The 22,646-nt window shown below is 37.5% G+C and overlaps 1 protein-coding gene across 9 annotated transcripts in view; it reads right to left on the reverse strand.

The window, feature by feature from the left end:
* Nucleotides 1-22,646, reverse strand: part of USP34 (ubiquitin specific peptidase 34) — a 112,962-nt gene that overhangs the window by 70,542 nt on the left and 19,774 nt on the right. For all 9 annotated transcript variants that reach the window (XM_030268774.4, XM_030268771.4, XM_030268769.4 and 6 more), the window contains exons 3-8: nt 20,901-21,321; nt 15,816-15,866; nt 15,509-15,658; nt 11,220-11,287; nt 4,035-4,227; nt 1,139-1,200 (exon numbers count right to left, since the gene is read on the reverse strand). In XM_030268774.4, the coding sequence (XP_030124634.4) occupies nt 1,139-1,200; nt 4,035-4,227; nt 11,220-11,287; nt 15,509-15,658; nt 15,816-15,866; nt 20,901-21,321 (945 nt within the window). The remainder of the gene's footprint in view (nt 1-1,138; nt 1,201-4,034; nt 4,228-11,219; nt 11,288-15,508; nt 15,659-15,815; nt 15,867-20,900; nt 21,322-22,646) is intronic.

A 22,646-nucleotide genomic window follows, 5' to 3' on the forward strand; every position in this document is an offset into this window, starting at 1 on the left:
CTGATGTTTGTCAGTCCCAGTGTAACAACACACTAAGAACTGGGAGGACAGTGTAGGAAACACCCCAGGTGACCTCACATTCCAACATGTTTCTCTCCTGCAGTATTTACTATTTATTTCTTATTCCCAAGGTATTTCCACATCTCCACAGAAGCAAAAGTGCCCTAAATTCTGGTTCTTTATGTTTAAAACAGCAACATTCCCACAAATTTCTCTTCAAATATTTATGGTGCTTTTTGCATGAAATCTCCAGAACTGTGGTCATGACTGAAGCCAGATTTCAGAAAGTGTTAAAATGCAATTTGCAATAAAAGTATACAGACAAAAGCAAAACACTGCTGCTGTGAGAGACTTCCCATTAATAAAGTACTGGAGAGTGATTGTCTGTGGCTCTCAACATAAACAGAGTACATCGCCCCCCAAGAGAAATTTAACAAGTACATTATGAGAAAAATTCAACAATTTACACACTTTGCCTGTTATTTCACAAGACCAGTTATTTCAACTAGCAAAAGACGTACTTTTAACTTAAATTCTTGACAGTTCTACCATTAAGTTTAGAGTTAATACAGAAGTGAATACATTTCCTGGCTGGAATACAATCCCACAGGTGAATCTTTAAGATTTTTCTGACTCTGTTTAAAATTGTTCAACACATCTGAGTTATACAAATAAGGACTTTAAAGGAAAAAAACAAAACCAATAGCATTGCCTCACAAACTGCGTGGAAAAATAACAAGTTTGGGAGCCAGTGATGGCAATACAAGTCTTGATTAAACAAATAATCCAGAGAAATAAGAAGATGGCAAAAATTATATTAATTGGATATCAATTAGCTGGTTCTTATTTATATATCACCATGGAAATAATGGGCCATTGTAGGTATTTATTATTTCAGTATCTATGTTTTTCTAAAGCTTACTGATTCTGTATTTTAATACAGAAAAAAATCCAGAAACATTTAGAAATATTTTCTAGTTATTATTTAAAACCATTTATTAACCCCTTGATTAGAATATTTCTAATAAATGTCTAGGATTATCACTGCTCCCCCACTGTGTATAATCCACAGCAAAAACAGAGAAGAATTGCAATCACATAAAACACTTGAAGTATTCAGAATAAGGCTCCTACTTACGTTTCTGTGTCTGAAACTAATGACTCATTATTACACACATCATTGAAGGTATGAAGTTGATTCTAAGTTAGAAAAAGGAAGAAAAAAAATTACAATTTCATCCAAATAATTGGTGAGGCAGTTTTCTTATATTTCCAAATAGTATTAGTGACACTATAGGACTTTATATGTTTTTAAGTTAGTTGTTTAGACAAAATTAGAGAACAAAAATCATGTATTTTTACAGGAAATGAAGCTTTCAAACATGTCCAAGCTCTTAAATTAAGACATTACAGAAGAAAAAAAAAGCCTGTTCTAAGTTTTACATCTCTTTTCCACTTCTTCCCTCAGCATCAATAGCTCCATGTCCAATTCTTTACATGTACACAACATTTAAAAAAAATATTTTAAATTACGTAATAGAGCTTACTTGGCATCTTATTAAAAAAAAAAAAATAAAGGCACAATAATGTGAATTTTTGAAGTTAAAATTAAACTTGCTGCATAACTTTGTCAAAATACTTACTCTCCTGAAAAAAGTCTAGTACATGCACTCTATAATTCAGGTGAATTCGCTAATATTCTCAATATATTTGTGTGTAAAGACTTCTCAAGTCTTTGCACATAGAGTTATTTGTGTCCAATCTCAACAACCTCCGGGGGGGGAAACAGATTTGAAAAACCAAAATGGTAAACATGCACTGAAATTGGTGTGACATTAGAGCCTGACCACACAAGTATTAATAGATGGGTTACTAATAGAGAATTTCAAATGAAACATATTTAGGAGTAGGAATTAGAGCTGGGTCAGAAAACACAGTGGAAGCTCACTGATTTTTCTTAAGATTCAGCTTCAAATGAAAATATTTTGAAACAGTGACAGAATTGAGCTGTTCCTATCACCAGTTTTAAATCCTGGCTCATCACTGATCTACACATCCCATACCAAATCCTTCTCCAAAGCCATTCTGAGAAAGACTGTTTTTTTCATACTGGGATTTGCAAACAATTTTTCCAGTAACTTCAATTGAACTCTCAGAATTCTGCCCCAGCAGCACAAGACAAAGCACACGTGGGGCAGTGTTGCAAACCTTGCTCTCCCCTCACCTCCGAACAGATTTTTCAATTCAAGTTTTGTTTCCTTGAATGCCAGAGAGGAAAAAATCCTTTTTCATTTTTTACTATCTACGAATCATGGTAAGAACTAAAGGCACCTGTGACCAGACACTCAATTGATGCAACACAAATGTGGCAGTGATAAAGGACAAAAAGGTAGAAAGGCTTCAGCAGAGAAAGCTGAGCACTAAAAAGCATGTTCCTGGGCTCATCTCCAGAGCCAGGCACCAAAGAACAGGAAAATAACATTCTATTTGTGAGACAGTAGCAGACAGAGAAGGTATTTTGAAGCTGAACCACCTCAACAGGTGACTGAGAGAAGAAATGGAAGAGAAACAAGGTAACAACAAAAATAAAACTTTCTATGATTTGAATGCAAAAGAAGAATACATTGTCTCAGTATTCCAGAGCAGTTTTAAAGACTATTCACATAGAAAACCCAGACTTAGTAACTTATTAGCATAAATTAGCTTACAATATTCCATTTTTACAAGCTGAAATCTCCTTGCTTTACTCTAAAAATACTGTAAAATTTTTCTTTTGGTAATACATGTCTGTTCTTTAAAAACTCTCCATTTTTACAGCAATATTCATCAAACACAACGGGAGAAAACATATAACTACTTAACACAACTTCACACTCCCTTAAATAAGCTAGATGCCTGAAAAAATAGAGCAGCTGAAGAATTCTTATTTTCAGACTTTGTTTTGGCAAGGATACACAAAAAAAACCACACACTGGTAGCTGAACAAGGAGAATTGTACAAAACCAAAGGAAAGGATTTATAGGAATTGAAATCTAATGTAGCTGAAACTATGCAGAAGTGGAAACAGATTTTAAGACTAATTATACAGTGGTGGGTGTAGTTCACAGCCTGTTTTTACAACCTAGTACGTTACCTGTATGTAAATAAATATTTACTTTGGGTAAAAGCCAGCAATAATCTGATTAGAAGTATTTACAGATCTCTTTAAATTGCCATTTATTAAACTGAAGTTACTTCTATCTATAACTACAGTGAGAAGCAAAATCAAGTTTAACTAAACTTGTACTCAGTGACACCACATCGTCAGAAAAGAGAAGGCCAAACACATTCAGAAAACACAAAACTGAAAAGGCTCAGACAGATTAAAAACTTCACTTTTGCCCTCTTGTGGGACTGTTTCTCTATGGTTATAGGCAGCAATGACAAATCAAGAATGCTCAATGTATCTTGCCTGGTACAATGTGGAACATTTCCATGGGAAACGGAAAGATGGGGATTTTTTTAAATTTTAATTGTTTTCTATTTGATGCTGTATGTATTTACCTCTTCAATCTAACCTTCTGCTAATGAATGCAGAAATGCTCTCTGGAGAAGCAGACTGCATTAACGAACAGAAAATGAGGTTTGTGCAACATAAAGCAGCAGCTAATTGCAGCAGGGTCAAGATGCTGCAAAGCTAAAAATGCAAAAAGATTAAAAGCTTTTCTCAACACCAAATATATATTGCTGTGGCAAGGGGCTCCATTTCAACCCAGCTGTCACAAAGCACAGTTCTAAGGGTGGTGTTCAGCACGTGAATTGCTCAGGTAATGTGAGCCAGTTCCATATGGTGCACAACACAGGCACCACTTGGAGTCAGCTCCCAGCAAACCCTACCCTCACCATCATGTCTGTCATTTCCTATAGCTGCATATAAGAGGATCCTGCTGCTTTCACACATTAAAAAAAAAGCCCCCCAAACAAGCCTGTAAATTATAAAGCAAAACAAGAAACATTTTCTGCAAACATAATTGAAATTTTTAAAAAGTTCTTACTGTTATTTGGCTCAGCCCAGCCAACCTCATTGTCAGAGTTGGTGACATGAAGTATTTGAATGCAAGATCGAGACTTTCTTTATCAAAACACAAGGCTGTATCCAAGGGCTCTTTCACTGTGCTCCACATTAAATCTGCCATGTTCCGGGCCGCGCTCTGCCGCAACTCCTGGTCTGACAGTTTACACAAATACCTGGGAGGAATTACAAATGCAAGAAAAAAAACAAGCAGGGTATGATTCAAACTAGAATTTTCCTGAAGCCATCTTGATTATAGCAAAAGTGGATTTCCAATAGCTCTAAGATCACTCAGTCTTAAAATATCACTATTAAAAATTGGCACCCATTAATGAAAAACACCAAGAAAAACAGAAATATGTATAATATTTTTCAAAGTAGGTAAACTGCTAAAGAACTTTGAACAGGTTAAGTTCTTTCTTTCTCTTGCAGTCTTCTAATCCTGCACAATGAGTTGCAGTACAAATATTCTCTGTAAATGGAAGGCATAAGAAACACTTACAAAAACTAATGTACAGAACCTGGTGGAACCTCAGTCTTACCTAAGCAAGACCAATACACAGAAAATCTATAGTGAAATACCTGCAAAGTTCACATACAAAACACCAACACAACCGAAAATTTCTTCCAACTGAATGTGTAACAGAAAAAATGTTTAGAAACAAGCCTTTCTGAGCTTATTTTGATGCCATTAAAGATGGCACAGTGAAAGGTACATGCATACAAAGTTAGCATAATTAATTTTTTCTGCTTTTTTCAGGGTTTTGAAGTTTCAGCTACATCCAAACTAGATTTAACTACACAGAAATGCCTTAAAAATCCATTTGGACAGCCTAAGCCTAGATCTCTCCTTGGAGACTGGCCAAATAGATGCATGAATCTTTTATAAAACACATGAGATATTAAACTACACTTAACCAGATTTATGCACCATTCCTTTGCATTTACATCATATAAACATCAGTACTTTTTTGTCAAAAGCAAAATTACAGGCTGATTCTTATTTAGATGATGGTTCTTTTCCACAGCTCTTGTGTAGAGGCCTTAAAATAAACACACTTAAATGATACTTAACCCTGTCAAACAGAGAAAAGAGACTTCAGTGCAAATAATCCCAGAGACTGGAGATGTAGACAGGAATCACAGAGCAGTAACAGGAGGACAAAAGCAGGACCATTCCAAGCCAAGGCAATCAGATCCTTCCCTGCTCTTTGTTGTGAAATTTGTCTTCTTGTGTGGAGCACTGGAAATCAAGTCCTGGCAAGAAAATGCTGCTTCTGTGCTATGAGCTCTGAACAGAAGCAAAGTAGGAATGGAAAGGGACCATTCATTGAAAAAGTGCAGCAGCAAAGCAGACCCAGTGACCTGCCCTTAACCTGCAGACAGGTGAGAGCAGTTTCACTCTGAGGAGAAAATGTCCTGGTCTGTGTCACCAAACAATCATTTGTGATTAGCAAATGAGGTATCTGTCACCAGTAAATAGTGACGACAGCACTTGTGTTCCAGCCACCATCCTGTATGTCCCTGTCCTACTGACAAGGACCTCCAGCATCTCTGTTCAGCTGTACCAACAGCAAATGAAATATTGAGCATTTCTTTTATGGGAGAGGCAGTGAATGAAAGAATGGAGGCCATAATTAAGCTCCACACCCTACACAGGTACAGAGTTGTGGGATTTGGAGTTGTTATCCCTGGAAATGTTCAAAGAAGGGGCAGAAGTGGCACCTGGGGACATGGTTTAGTGGTGAACATGGCAGGGCTGGGTCAAAGGCTGGACTCCATCCTAGGGGTGTTTTTCAACCTTCATGAATCTGTGACTCTCAGCAGTATCAGACCCATTTTTATATGCAAACTCTCATCAGGTCTGGTTCCCAGAGCTTTTCTGTGTCCATAATTCCCATCAACTCAGACTCAATCGTTTAGTGAAGCATTTCTAAAGACCTCAGACATGTCCGAACACATCACATGAACTCTCTCACTTTACAAAGGACAGATGACTGCTTGCATGCACTGAGCAGGGGCATGGACACACCTACATACACATAGGAAGGGTGCTTTGGTGGCTTCACTCAATGTCTGTAACAGGATTTGGACCTGAAATCGTCCTCACACTACAAAGTTTGGTGAAGTAACTACATTAATATAGTTTATAAAACAGAATATTTCTTATTTTAATGCAAGATTATCACGCTAAACCTACTCTCATTTATACAATTCACATTTACACCGACATTTTGAACTTGAATCAGATTTGTGTCATGTTTTCTGTATTATAATACCGAGAGTGTGTTTTTAAAAAAATTGCACTTTATAGTAAGTGGAACTATGGTGTAGGTGCACTTTCATAGCTACAGAAGTACTTTAACAGTATCTTCTGTTCTGCCAAGGCCCTAAAGCAAGCTACAGAGAACAGAGCACTTGTTACCACACAATTTTTAACACAACAGGGTTTTCCAACCTAAAAAGAAGCAGAAGATGGCAAATTTCTCTTTAGAAGTGTAATGGCAGCCAACACTAGAGAATTTATTGGCACTACTACACCGGTCATAAATCAAACATGATCATATCTTTACTACAAAGATTAAAACCACAGAAACTTGCCAAGTAGGCCACACCTCCTTTATTTATTGTGGAAAGATGGAATGGCTTAAACCTGTCTGCATCAGTAACACTTTATGTTTTTAGAGGTATAACATTACTATTAACAAAAAAAGAGATCTTTACCTAGCACTGGTAATTAACTCACACCTTCCCCTACACTGACCAACTGTAAATTTGCTGCATTGCCTCATGTAAGAACAGTGGAGCAAGGAAAAGGTCTGTTTAACCCAAAATAGCCCCTCTAAAAGCAGATTAAAGATTTATCCCATGTATAAAAAAATAGATGAGCCCATATATTACTGTGAATTCATTTATCGCTTTCTATTTATACTTTTGGCTCTCTCATTAACCTGTGCCAGTCAGTTTGACAATTATGCTTGAGTGAAAAACAAACTCCTTTAATTTCTTCCATCTGCAACCTGACAATTGGGTGGCATGTTCTCCATTCCTTGTTTTTAAAAACCTGTGAATTACCATTTCCTACTTGTTATCTTCATATCATTCATACATGATATGAATTGCCCTGTCGAAATAAAAAAAAAAAAAAACCCACCCTCCTAGACTCAGTCTCTCCTCCTCTCAATGTAAATTTTTTATTGCCACTTTCTTTGTCACTCCTCCTATCACCGAGGTAGTTCTGTTATTATCTGCAGGATGGAAAGATCAGAACTGTATAGACAGTATCGAAATGTGAATGTGTGACTGACTCCTGTAATGGCTTAATAATAGCTTCCATTCTGTCCTTCATTATTTTTTTAATTCCTACATTTTTATCTTTTTGAGTCTGATGAGCATTAAGTCTTCAAGGAAGAGATTAATTATATGCCAGTATAATCTATTTAATCTTGAGTTTTTGCCTAAATGAGACTTTCAGAATAAAACATAACTTTTTATAGATCTGCAGAAAGGATACTCCACATACTATAGGACCTGTCCTGCCTGCCTGGCATACTTAATATATAGTACCTACATTTAATTTTTTAAGTACCAATTTTAATCTACTTAAATTATTTCACTTTGCTGTATCTGGGGACAGAGAGAGTTCAGTTTTAAACATGCAGTTCCATGCAAATGTAATGCTTACAATCGCATCTTATACTTCAGGACTTCAGCTACTCAGCTGTGAAATCATCTTTTTTTCCCTTAATCTGACTCCTTTGGACCATAGCTGCAAAAGGGCATCCAGCAGAATGAGTCAGTTCTCCTGAAGTGTCTGGTTATTGTCTTCAGATATATCTATTCTTTTTACTTTAAATTTTCAGATTTTTTGGAGGAGGCAAATATTTTGTGATTGAAACCTTCAAGGCTCATTACAAAAGGTTTTCATGTCATGTAGCAGCAAGGAGTGACCTTTGGTACTCTCATACACCCCATCTTAAGATTAATATTTTTAATATAGTAGAGGAATTTGAATTCTTTCAGCCACATTTTCTGTGGGAAGCATCATGGATCATGAATTGTTTGGAGTTTCCACTTCCTCTGCATATACCAGTGCTGTGTGTACCCTGTGCCACAGCCACCCAGGAGCCACTGCCACCTGGAAATCCCTCTCAAAGTGCTCCAGCACATATTGTTCTGTTTCTGACTAACTGGGGCAGAGACAGAATCCTTAACAAAAAATGTCTCCATATCCATCTCCAAGCAGGAGACAGGGAGAAGGAGATGGAAGCAGAAAAAGGATGGAACCAAACATGCTCCTGGGCAGTGGTACTGCTGCACTTTCCGCAGGACAGAATTCTCTATAGCACTTTCAGCCAACAGCCTCATCACTGAGAAAACACTGTCCTCAAAACACCACTGGTGAGAGCTCCTGCACTCCTGAGACATCCAGGATCTGGAACGCTACAGAGCATCTCTCATCTCTGATCTTGAGGCAGAAGACATGGAACCAATGTCTTAGCTCATAAACAGACATCATCAATTCACCCTCATTTATAACTGCAGTAAGTCAGGACTTATTTTCTTGAGTCACTTTTGCAAGTCTCATTTAATGGGAATTTTGCAATTTTAAATGCAGAATTCTAAGGCATTAGGATCAGTAAGAGCTTCCTTCTGAGCAGGCCAAAATCACTTTGCTTCCTTACTGAAAGATGTAAATTTTATTTCATGTAATTTTAAACTTAATCCTTTATTTCTTTCCTAATCTACTTAAAAACACAGGCCTTTCAGAGGCAAGATGTGAATGGCTGTGCTCCATTGGTCAGGCAGAAAATAACATTTATTAATATTTTTCTAGTGGCAGCAATAATGACAGGAATGTGTCCATGATCTCTGCAAATTCTAGCAGTGGTCTCCTCTCTACAAATACACACTTATGCTGTTTCCTTCATCCACTCCTTGTAGAAATAACTATGAGGGTAACCTCAGCTGATAAAAAGTGCTGCTGAGATGTCAGTCAGGTGATCTCTCTTGCTGGTCAGCCCTGCAAAATGCACTTCTGCAAGGAATCTACAGGAGCAGCAACTGGAACTAAATCAGAGCCCCAGGAGCTCCTTCTGGGCTAAAACCCTCTCCAAACCTCCCTGTAGTTTGCACAGCAGCAGAAGCTCTGCAGCATTTCTTTAGAAGGTGCTGTGCTGCTGTGTCCAGGATTGTGTCCCCTTTTTTCTGTCTTTTTCCTGAAGTAAAAGGAGATGGAGACGCAGAGACCCAAGCTGCTAAGCCAAGAGCTGTAAGTTTGACAACCACGTGGGGTGAGCTGCATCCGTCAGGAAAGTCATCCTTCCCTGAAGGCATCTGTGTTCACTTCTGTCCCACATAAAGGTACAGCACCAGAGCTTATTTTTGTTATATGGCCTCCAAGCTTCAGTCCCACTCCATAAGCAAATCTGCACTAAAAAAGCTCTGGATTTTGTAACACTGAGAAACCTCAGAACCCATCAGGATTCAGCTGTAAAAAAAAAAAAAAAAACTGGGAGAACAACACCTTCCTGCTCTAAGCTGGGTTTTCTATGGTTGTATCCTGTGTCAGTATTATCTTTCTGATTAATGTGAACTTATTGTAAATTCTACAAACAGACATCAGGGGCATTATTTATGGCAAGAAGCTGCTGACAAATCACACTGCAAATCAAATATTTTAATAGGTAAAGAGGAAGACATGAGGACCCCCTAAAAAAATCTTCTATACATTCCAGTGACCCCAATTACACCTATAGTTATAAAATAGAAAATGCTTTAAGCATTACAGGATGACAAGCAAGTATTAGCAGCAGCAACTACAGGATGCGTTATTCTGTCTCCCTCAAGTAGTTCCTTATTATCAGCCTGACTCTAATTGCTGATCCCTCAATGCTCTTTTTCATTTCCATACATTCCAAGAAGACAGGAAAGGCTCATGACCAAATTCCCAGGTACACCTACAACCATTTATGGAGTATGTATAGAGACAAGCACTTGAAAATCCTCTGCTTGCCCTCTCTCGACTGCCTCATGATTAATAATTACCTTTGGAAGATTTCAAAGATAGCACACCAGCATTAAAGGAATGCACATGGCTGGACTGTAACTCAAGAGTGATGTGTTTCAATAAAAGATCAAAATACTCTTCTCTCTGGTGGTATCATTGTAGTAGAAACTACAGTCCAGCAAACAGATTGACAGCCAAGTCGGTACTTAAATTTTTACAGTCAATATAAAATCAGACTATTTTAAAATATGAAACAATTCCCAGTCTCATTGTTCTGGGAGCCTGTTTGTTGCCAATGTAATTATTTTTGTTGAGTGTTATTTTATACTGGTATAGTTAAAACAGAATAATGTGTAAAGGCCCATTTTTTGTTATGAGCAGTATAAGTACACTTCTAATATTATTTAGAGGAAACCCAGAGCCTTGGAGGAGCTGTGAGCCTATGCAAAACCAGTGGCCTGCACCAGGAAAATTTTATGTTGGGCCACTGGAATGGGAATTAGCAGTGACCACACCCCTCCACCTCCAGGCAGATACACACACAGAGATAATTTCATCAGCAGTTCACTGAAATGTTTCTATTGTCCTGAGAAAGCCAATAAAAACAAACTGCTTATATAATTAAATACCCCTACAAGTACTTCAATTTGAAAGTGTTATTTTCATGATAGACAGCTTGATATAAAGAAAATCTTTGGGACTGGGTATATTTAGCTACATAAAAGTGCCAGTAGACTTTTGATCACACTTCAGCTCCTGCCAGCTGGAAATCCAGAACATCAGAATATGAAGCTGTGTTCACACTCAGGGTCTGAAATCTCAGTGACTGCACATTGCTCTTGTACTTCCAGCATCTCACTGCAAACTTGATGCAGTTTTATGAAGATATCACAGTGAGGGAGACTGGAGTACAACTGGACCTGGCCCAACATGTCAGAATGGGGCTGGATGTCACACTCATTAGGTTCTTAACAAGATTGATCTGATACTGAAATCAGATGCAAGGAGCTCCCCAAACTAACTCTAACCATTACCTTTACCCTCCTTGTTGAAATGATAGTCAGAGCAACAACCTGTACAATTAAAAGTAGCAGCTGTAATTAGATATAGGTGCTGTCAAAAAGTCCCACAAGAAAAATTCTTAAAATAAACATTTACCTGATAACGTAAGTCCTAAAGGGTATAATGTGCTGCATGACAGCAGGGATGTGTAGCCATATTCTGATCTATAATGCAAAAACAGAAACAGATAAAGATTTAATTAATGACATTTAAAGAGAATGATAAAAAACTGAAATACTCTTGGTACATTTGCAAGTGCAACCCCACTTAAAAAAAAAAGGTTTTCTTGGTGGTTTTTGTTCAACTTCTTAATTTTCTGATTTTCCAAACTGGTACCTGAGGAATGCTTTTTTGACTCATAAAGAGGATTTGCATCTTTCCTGCTAGTCAGCTGGAAAATACAGACATTGTATAAATAGTATCATACTGCTCAGGTGTATTTTTGTATTTTCTGTCATTTCTTCAGTAGGAAAAACTGCTAGTCAGCCTTGTGGGTTTTTTTTTTCCTTTTTCTTTAAAAGTTTACATGAAAATTATTCCATTCTTTCAGGTCCTTGCAAACCGCTCCTAAATCTGTTTGACTCTACACTGTTTGATACTTGTGTTGTTTTGCTTCTTAGGGCTTACATATCCTATAAAATAAGATGTTTTACAAGCAGTGATCAAGCACAGTACTTTACTACCATATTTACACTACTCATATTTACCATTCTGCCTTTACCACCTTTGCAAATCTGAACGCAGGAAGAAAATAAATGCAGAGAAAGAAACCAAAAACAAACAAACAAACAAGCTGAAACAGTTACTTAACACCGCTGTGAGGAAAAGCACCAACCAAACGACTTCCAGAGGCAAAGTCAGAAGTGCCATCTGCATTTCAAAAGGGAATTCAGAGCCTGTTAAACCTGTTACTCTGTGCCAGGTAAGGGATGGAGCACAGATGAAGCAGCAGCAGCTGCTGCTCCTGCCCACGTAAATTTAATGTAAATTCAATCATGTGCACTTTGCACAGCCCTTGTGAAAAGCAACCCTGTCACTCACTCAGGGCCCTCTGCATCCCCACCTCTGCTCTGGAAAGAATTTCAGCTTTGCGGCTGATGCAAGAAATTCTGCCTAAGGACTCAATTCCATATACAGAAAATGTATATATTCCTTCTTGAAAGGAGAGAAAAATATTAGGCTGCAGTCAAACTCCTCAGTAGTTTCTTTTCAACATTTCCAGCATTTGCCAAGGAACTTTTTGAGTCAATTCTGACAAAAAATATTTGCAGGCTTACTTTTAACAAGACAACAAGCACTGCACAGTAACAATATAACCTACTTTTGCAAGACAAACCAGCCAAATCTTCCCAGTGTAAAAAAAAGACCATGCTTGGAATAAGCTTCTGATCCAACTGGCAGCCTCAAGAAGGAAAAAAATGCTAACATCACAAAGATACAAAGTGTCACTAGAAGATGCCTGCTCTAGAAACAGGCATTAAATAACATTTTGACAAGGAATTGCAGGGGTGACAAATACTGTTGTGATCACACAATTTGATTTTTAACACCATGTACTCTGCTTCTAATACAGTATGAAACACCAAAAAAATTACATTTTTTGTGAAATAATAGTATGAAATGTTTTTATCATTTTGTTTTTATAGCTTTCACTGTTCACAGTAACCTTCACTCTGTATTAATTCCAACTCCTAAGTAGAAATCATGCATCTGTAAACTTGCATTACACACAACCTTCAGCCTCAGAATTCAATTAAATCATGTCAAACTTTACAAAAGAAATTGTGATTTTGAACGTGGATTCACATTTGCATACTAACTTGTTAAAATAACATAAAAGAACATACATAAAATTACATCAGCTAGCATCTGTAAAGTGACAAAAAATAAAATTACATCACTTTTTGCTTCCACCTGCTTTTAAGACAAAGTATTCACTGCATCTGTTCTGTTCTCAAGTTTCAGAGAGTTTTTTTTTCTATTATTTGCCCTTTACGAGAGGTAATTAATTTCTAGAAGGTAGTGGCTAAAGAACACTTTCATCTTACAGACTTGAAAGAAAATTCCAGCATGGGTATTTCAAGGAATTTTTAGAAGAATGGCTACTTAACTGCCATTCTCAAGAGTTACTACAGCTGTGAAATTGTATTTAATGATTACTACACACCGTGGGCTGGCTTTACACATTGGGAACAAGGTAACAATTGACACTGCAGAGCCATTATTGGAATAAATATCTCCACATTCCATAAAATCAAATGTGCTGGGATAAAACCAAGGCAGATTAGCAGAGATCTTGCTGAGACCACCACTATCTTGTTCAGTTTTGTGAATGATTCTTTTTGTTTTAGTGGAGTTTGCTGAACTGGTTCACAATCAGAAACATTTCTTCAATTATTTATATTTACCTAAGTGCTATAAATTATACAGTGAAATGATATAAAAACAAACAGGGAAAGAGAATTATTACATCAAAATCCTAAGTTCATGCATCATTAGAGAGGTGGAGAAATATCTTTTATTTTAATATTGGCAAGGTAAAATTTATTTTGTCACAAAAAAAAATAGCTGCCTCATTTGGCTGCAATAAATATATTGCATTTGTAAGGCAGCAGCAGTGCTTCCAAGTACACTGAATGATACCAAAATGCAGCAAGTGGATGAATAAAGCATATTACATTAGAACATTTTCTAATACTTTCTGTAGTGAACTGACACATAAAAATAAAATCTAAACAGTTTTCCTCAACTCACACAGATTTGTCAGCAAAGCCAGACAGAGCTCAAAAGAAAGATGCTTGTTGAATGGGAAAAACTGCAATGATGGAATTAGCTGAAGAAACAGTACTTTTTGTTATGGTTTGGGTTGAATTTCATTTTATCTGCTAGGTTTAGCCATAGAACTCATATAACACTGTTGCAAGAGCCAGCTTAATGGGTTACCTACTAGAACCAAAGAGAAATGCAAAGTTCCTAAGTAGATATCTGAAATGAGAACCTTTGCTGAGAAGTATTTTGGAACAGGGCACATCACTAAGATGAAAGAAAATAAACAATTTATGTGGAGAAAAACAAAGACTTCTACAAAGGACAACAAAGAAAGACAGTTGCACTGAGGTAGGATACCCAGGAAATGGGATTTGCAGTCAGAACGCAGCCTTAAAAACATGCTGGTGTGCTAGGAAGCTGCCATGCGTTATTCAAGCAGCCAAGCAGCCTTGCCATTTCTCACAAAAAATAAAACAAAAATGTAAAAAATGTTTGGTTCCATGACCAAAATTTCCTTCTGAACCAGAGTAATACAAGAACACACATTTTCAGCAGATGGTTTGAAGAGGACTGCACAGGCAGCAGCTGGAGAAGAACTCAGCAGCTCAGACAAAAGGGTCAGCAGAGAACATCTCACAGAGAACATCTCTCACAACCAAACATACAGAGATGCTGAACCAGCCCTGCAGGGCAAGCAAAAGAATGGAGTAGATCATGGCCTCACCCATTTGTTCTCTGACCTGCAAATCAGGAATTACCACACTAAAGATCAGCAGAGTGGGATAGAGACCCCTATCACCAGCTTGATTTCAATCATTGGTTCCCCCATAAATATCACCCTCCTGGCTGGGCAGTAACAGCAACAAGGAAGGAAGAAAGACGTGTGGGAGGAAGGATCTGATTTGAAATATTTCAAATTGCAATCAGTGTCAAAATCATGTCAAACTCACCCTGTACAAAGTACAACAAACTTCTGGTTTTCTTTTTGCCCATCCACAAGACAGGTCACAACTTCTATCCTGACATTATATTAAGTCTTCATATGTCCTTCTTCAGGGACTGAGTTTTATTTTTAGCACCAATCTCCACTAAAATCAATTAGTAATTCTGCCAATCAAAAATCCCTGTGATTTCAAAATGCAGACATGATAGAAGACATGCATTCTAAAGCTAAGTGGGAAAAAAGATTATTACCTCTATGCTGCAAATATGTATAATGGTATAAAATCACAGGAAATTGAAAAGAAAAAAAATCCACAGGCTTTTTCCTCTATACCTCATAGGGAATAGCTAAGAAATTAAAATACTCTGAAGAAACTAAAACCACTTCCATGGCATAATTTCAGGGACAGGAAAGACCTTTGATAACATTCTTTGAAGTATCTTTGGGGGCTGTTACAATCTTCCTATCTAGGTACAACTTGGAAAACTCCTTGTGTGCTGCCAGCAGATGCAGAGGGTTTGGATAATGAAACTCTCTGTGCATGAGCAAACCTCATTCCCAACATGGAAAATGTACAGCCTTTTTAACCCTCCCCAGTCCCAGAGAGTTCTTGCAGACTTCAGATTCCTTTTCTTTGTTGTGTTTAAGTGGAGGAGTTGAAGGGAATACTTACATTAGACACCACTGTGATAAATGCATGTGCTATGAGGAATGGCAGCGTCTCGGGGGTTCCGTACTCAAAACAATCCTTCATGAGGGAAAGGCCATTTTTTCCACAAAACAGACACACATAACGAAGCAAGTGCAATGGTACTTCTACATCCTAGAAAGAGGCAAAAAACAATAGAAGAATCAGTACTAGATCATTTAGACACAGAGGAAATTCAAAAGCTACATGAGTATAACATAAATCCATAGAACACATAGGTTATTTTAAGTTTCTAGGAAATGTGCACCTTATTTAAAAGTGGACAACTTACATTCATATCACAGAACGCCCCTAATATATTGCTTTCTTGAGCAGAAATATCCTGTTTAAAGAAAAAAATTTAAATTAACTCAAGCAATAAAAACACATTTATAGAATAAAAAAAAACAAACAACTGCCATATAGCAGGTATCACAGTCAACAATACAAAACCCAAATTTCTCATTCAGAGGAAGACAGAAGCTAAAGCTTTGCTCTACTTTTCCACTGCAAAACAGACCTTTCCATACTTTTTACCTCTTTTAATATATATAAATACACAAATATACTAAAGAGAACATTTCAGCAGTGTCTTTCAAAGGCTGGGTGAACAGATTATTTTTTAATCCCATCCCTGTTCAGATCACCAATTTTTTCAGTAGGAATATGGCCAAGGGCATAGTCTGTCACACCAGCCTGAGAAATACAGAACTGAACCAATCCAGGAGTTTGGAATGCAATTTCTAATAATATATGCAAACATCAGAATTTAGATGAACTGCAGGACATCCTAGATCCTACATGTAATGATTTAAAGGGTTAACATGTCAAAATACTCATTGCCATGGAAATATTAAAAATCTTTAATCTCGACTACTATATTTTTATATATAACAAAACACCTTGTACAAAATAAATGTCAGACTTTTACAGGAGTTAAGTGAAGAAGGGGAAGGGATTCTATCACCCTATCACACTGTTAGGTACTTGCTGCAACAAGAAATCTATCTTCTAGAAGCACTAAACTGAAAATGGTTTAAGAAAATAGCTTTTCCTTTTAATGTCCACAGCATCCACTTGTTGGGCAGTAGAGAGTGGGAAGTTTTTTTATTAGGGTTATAACATATTGTGGGTTTCATGCACTTGCCGGGGGCAAAAGGGCACTGAAAGTATAAAAAGTGTCAGTAAAACCCAAATTGCCATGGATACTTGTAGGTAAAGCCACACAATCCTCTTCTTCTCACCCAGTATTGATAGTGACAAATCAAATCCAAGTTTAACACAAAGTTAAGTTTTTAAATTAAATTTCCTGAATATATTTTAAATAGCTGTGTAGGAGTAAGCTTCTTCGAACTGTACCAGAGGATGCTGGAGGCAAGCAATTTTGGATGGATTAAGTGTGATACAAACATTTTGAATTATTCAATATGCTCATATTATAGCTAAGCATTTATTTTCTTTTTTTTTTCTGCTGAACTCCAAGTCATGCCTGAACTCGTGATACTCTACCAGTTATTTTTACAACAGCTTTGAAGGCAGTAGGTGGTATGTTTTTAAGCAGCAAGAAAAGGTGTTCAGTGCTCTGCTCATGAAAACTGCAGAAATGGTGTGAGAAATTTCATTAGTTTTCTTGAAGAAACAAGTGACCTGCAGTTCTTTGAATGCAGAAATCCCAAACTCACAGAGGGCTGTTGCACGAGTCCTGCAAAGCTTGGAAAAGGCTGCTTTGAGAGACTGAGTCTGCAAATGTGACTTCTGTCCTTGCAGATGGGAAACACAACAGTCTGAGAGTTCCTTACTCTCCTCCTCTTAACTCCTTCAAATGTATGAGGAAATATGAGAATTCCTCATGAGAATCTAATATGGCATTAAAACCCACCATGACTTCAGGAGAAGCTAGAGCAGCTTTCCAAGACCTTTACCTGGAGAAAAGCTGGAGAAGGACTTTTGAGAAAGGTAGGCAGGGATAGTATTGCCCCAAAGCCACACAGCAAAAAGAAAATGGGATATGGCTTCAAACTGCCAGAGAGCAGGGCTAGGTTTGGGATCAGGAAGACATTCTTCCCTGTGAGGGTGGGGAGGCCCTGGCACAGGGTGCCCAGAGAAGCTGTGGCTGCCCCTGGATCCCTGGAAATGCCTAGGCTGGATGGGGTTTGGACCAAGCTGGAATAGTGGAAGGTGTCCCCATGGCAGGGGATTGGAATGAGATGAGTTTTAAGGTCCCTTCCAAACATTCCACAATAAAATACACTGGCTGAGGTCTGACCTGAACACAACTTTGGCAGAAAACAAACATCTTCCAAGAAAATATTTACTTGAAAAGGAAAAGCAGACAGCACAAGACCCCAAAGAGTCGGGGACTGCAGCTACAGACACCTCAACTGATTTTGTTTCCTCTTTCATTTCATTCTCTGTCAAGACCTGTTAAATGGTCAGGGAACTCCCTTCAGATTCATTGTTCATTCTGAACAGTGCAAAGTTCAGGAGTGCACTTCACATTGTTGCTTCCTTCTCTATAGGATTTTAAGAGCTTCCTTTTATAAATCCTTTTTTCCCCTCCTCTGAAGTGCCCATTCCAGGTATTTCACTTGCTACACTGAGTATGAAAAACTCAGTTATAAACCACCCTGTATGCAAGGGATAAAAATATCCCAAGAAAAAAGAAGATTAATGCCAAAGAATGAACATTTCTCAAAAAAACCAACCATATTTTTAAAAATACTTTGAGTTAATTTTGTTTAGGATGAAAAATAGACACAAATACCCCTGTGGGCACCAAAAATATTGATAAATTTCAAGAGAGGTATGTGGCTCTTCTGGATACCAATCATGCTGTTGTGGTCTTCACTCTCATTTTAGAGATGTTGTGAGGGACAAAAGCAATTCTTAGCCCGTATCATTTAAGGAATGATCTGTATGAACCTAAAGGTAGAGATACCTTTCTAACTACAAACAAATCTTGCTTTGCTGCTAATTTTCATCCAGCTTCATCAACTCCTGAACAAGGAAAAACCTCCTGCATCCACATGAATGTTTTCCACCAGACAGTCCAGTGTAAAATGGCTTTGGCAAGCAGCTGAGTAGGGATTAGATGTCAAGAATTGTCTGCTGCCATTAAGAACAAAGTCCTTGGAGGTGTCTTGGAACAAAGGACAAGGGAAATATTGATCACTAATTGTTACTGTGGGAAAGCCTTACACTGGGAATTCCTAAATGGCACTCTAAGAGGCGATTTCTAGGCACAGCAAAACCTCAATGGATGTGTTAACTCCATGAAATTGTTAAAGTTCACCCCAAAAATCTAAAACAAGGAATTTCTGAAGTCAGAGTGGAGACTGGAGTCTGTTCTGGATCAGCAAGTTTCCTTTTTTCCAGGGCAAAGGAAATGTTTAGTGGGAGACGAAGAGCTACACCAGCTTCACTCAACAAGTTTTTGGCAAATTTAGGATGTTCAGGGATTTGTTTACAACTATAGCTAATGCAGAGATTTTTTTATCTTACAATCTCTTCAGGACTGAAACCAAGTCTGACTTAAAGCAAGAAGTGCTCTTATTACCAGGACTAATAAGTCGTCTCAGTTCAGCTAAGTCTGTGCTCTAGACTGAAATCCAAAATCTAATTCTTACTTCAGTGAGTCACCCATGGGAGCAGAAAGTTTGACATTTAAACAGCAGAATAACAGAATCCTAGTGCTTTCTGGATACAGAAAAGATCAGTTTGTAAGAAAAATTATTGACGCTGGGACCTTTTAAAAGCAGAATTTAAAAATCTCTCCCCAAAAATGGTACACAAATATGGCAGGCTGGCACATCTCCATAATCCAGACCTGGAAACACACGAAGTCTAGCAGAAAGGAAAAAAAATTCCCTTACCTGCCTGTACCTCAGGAAAGTGGTTTTCTTCCCAGCTTCCCCTTATGTTTCTAGGATAGCTAATGAATGTATTTGATAATTCAAGTGATGTATAAGAGATAATACATATATATACATTAGCATGTCTGGAGTGATGGGCATCATCACAGTACAGCAAGTTACAACAGATCTGGGTCTAAATCACTCCAAGGCTGCACACCAAGGGAAAAAGAAATCCCATCAGGCACCTGGAGATTTTCTTTTGATTGTTTGGAAGTGAAATTCAAAGACAAGAAAAAAAATACATGAAATAGTAATTTAAAAGGATGTGTGATAGTCCACAGAAAAGCTGTTCCAGAATTGTTCATTCCACATTCCTCTGAAGCCAGTCTTAGTACATGTCCCACAGGAGTGCAGGAAGATAAATCAATTCTCTTTATATCTATACATATATACTTGAAACTATCTCTGTTAACTTATGCCCATATGGTTTGGAGAAGAAGAACAAGACCAAAATCCAGCCCACCTAAAAAACCTGCTGTGTAGGGGGTTTTAACTTAATTTCTTATCAGATAGGGCAGCATCCATTCAATTAGAACTGCTCAGATGTTGTGACCACCCTAACTTAAATTATTATATCTGACTCAGCATCTTCTCATTTTGGACTTAAGTTTATAAAGCAAATTTCAACCCTCAGGGCTCCAGAGAGCTCCTACAACTCTCTAAATATAAAATAAAAGGAGTGGGTTAGCTGCACTTTAATTCTCCACTTGGACTTTCTCAGTTGGTTGGATAGAAGCTTTTCCCATATAGTGAAATGTACATCTAATTTGCATACAAATATTGCAAAATAACTCTTTACATATTATTAGACTACCACAAGTTGGATCAAAAGCCAATCGTTCCAAAACCAGTTGTTTCCACCAGGAAATGCTAACACCACCATATTTATCTCAGAAACTGTGAATTAAACATGGCAGGATTTTGGAATTTTTTTTTTTTTTTTTTTTTTTTTAAGAGGAAAATAGAGAAAATGTGAATGGCAGCCATAACAAATATCAGAGAGAAAAATCAGCATCCCGGAACAAAGCAACCTGTGTAGAGCTCAGATATTCCAGTCAATTAACCAACTGTTCTAACAACTTTGGTCTTGCACAAAGTTTAGTTTATGAACTTTTGCTTCTAGACCCACAGATTGGAGAGAAAAATCAGTTAACTATTAATGTGTTACCTTCTGGAAGAAAGGCTTCACTATAGTCCCTTTTTTGCCTGTTATTTAAACAGCACAACAATTACAGTTCCAGCCAGCTCTTATCAATACATTACCTATAACAATTAAGCATATTTTAAATAAAGTGGAAGAGTATGTGCCATTTAGAAAGTTTCTCTGAAAAGCTCTACTGAAGTCAACAGGCAAGCTGAATGTGCCCATCCAGAGTGAAAGCAACGAACACCAATCTGCTCATTAATGACAACAATTAACCTTTCACCAAATAATTCAAGATAGACACAAAGAGAAGATATACCTCTATTGTGGGGTGAGTATTATGCTTATAAGCTGTGTACAGAGGAAACTGAATCTGAAAGATTTTTGCCACACACAGCAGCAGCTTCTCCTTCTCATCAGTACTCCATAAGCTAAAAGCCTCCGTGCTCTTTGCAGGCTCCTCCTCGCTCAGAATACAAGTTCTTGCAGAATCAAACTTTTTCTCTAGGAGTTTTTGTCTTTCTCCATTTTCTTCTTGATGAGACTCTCTTTCTACATTCAGGGGCTCATCAGCATGATTACTCTGCTCTGGCCATGCTGAATCTATATTAATAGTGCAATGTTTACAGAGCTGGTCCCGCAGAGCTTGGACTTGGGCAATCACTAAGTTAATAAGCGCACAAACTACTTGGTTAAAGATCTCCAGATGTTTATACTCCTTGAAACAGCATAAACATTGTCTGTAAGAAAAGAGAACAAAAAATAAATTTAAATTACTACAGTTATAATCAGGTGGGTACTTAACCAAGAGAACGCTTCACATTAAAACATTTTAAACAACAAGTCATTTGACAGAATCATAAAATGAAGGAAATCCAAATGAAACAGACTCTACCCAGCAGCAAGTGGGAGTCACAAAACCTTCCTTAAGCCTTGAGGGCATCCCATTATTGCCAAATGCTTACCAAAACTTTGAAGTCCCTGTTATCATTTAGCAGCTGGTACAGCAAGTAAAATACAGAAAAAAAGTCCTGTGGACAAGGTCACTGTGCTACTGAAGAAGTAACGTTTTTCACTGTTTCTGACTCCATTTCCTCATTGGGTTTTCTCTACTGCTCTTTACTGCAATAAATCATCCTGACATTCTTGTCAGCTGTGTAAGAACTCATTACTGTTATTTTCAAATCAACAGGGCTGCAAAGTAATTTTATTTTTAATGGAGTATTCAAGTTCACTTCCTTTATCTGCATTTGGATGGTGATCCCATGCACACTGATATCCTTAATCCATATAGGAAAAGGCAGCTCAAGTATCTTCAGTACTTTCTTCACTTGGCAGGCTCAGAGATTATTGCCCTGCTTATCTACTGACCCACTGTAAACTGCAAAGAACAAGAGGGGAAAACATCCCTTTGACAATATCATTAAAAAATCAATTAAACCATCAAGTTCAAAAATCTCTAATGCAACTCTAGTTGTGGGCCAGGATTAACTGTGAATGCCAAATAAATTGTGGGTGTATAAACCTCTGAGGTAGGTACCCTAAACCTATTGACAGGGAACAGCTGCTTCTTCCATACAAACAAACACCTCCCTCATTTTAACAAAAAAGGGTTTTTTTTTACAGGAGGATATTCCTGTAAAGGATTTAAATCCTGAAGAACACAACAAAGAAAGCCATCACTACACTGTCCTTACTTACTGGAGAACAAAATTAAGGCTGCATGTTTGTGACAGACTCTGGGAGATGGACTCTGCTCTTTCTGACTCAAACTCTGCTACACAATGTAACTGTAACAAACTGGTAGCTGTCTTACAACAAAGATCTTCTCTATCTCCTGTCAGATGGAGAACAATGGACTCCAGTCCACAACCAGAGTTCTCAGATATTAAAATAATACAAAAATCATATGTACCACTTCAAAAAGAAATCAGCAGACAAAAGACAAGGCAAGAAATCATCAGAAAGTAGCAATTAATTTTTTTTTTCTGCAAACACAGCATTTAATTTAGAGACTGGGATTAACAAATTATAGTTTTTAGGGTAAAAAAAATCAAGAGAACCC

Source organism: Taeniopygia guttata, chromosome 3, assembly GCF_048771995.1.
Source record: "Taeniopygia guttata chromosome 3, bTaeGut7.mat, whole genome shotgun sequence".
NCBI lineage: Eukaryota > Metazoa > Chordata > Aves > Passeriformes > Estrildidae > Taeniopygia > Taeniopygia guttata.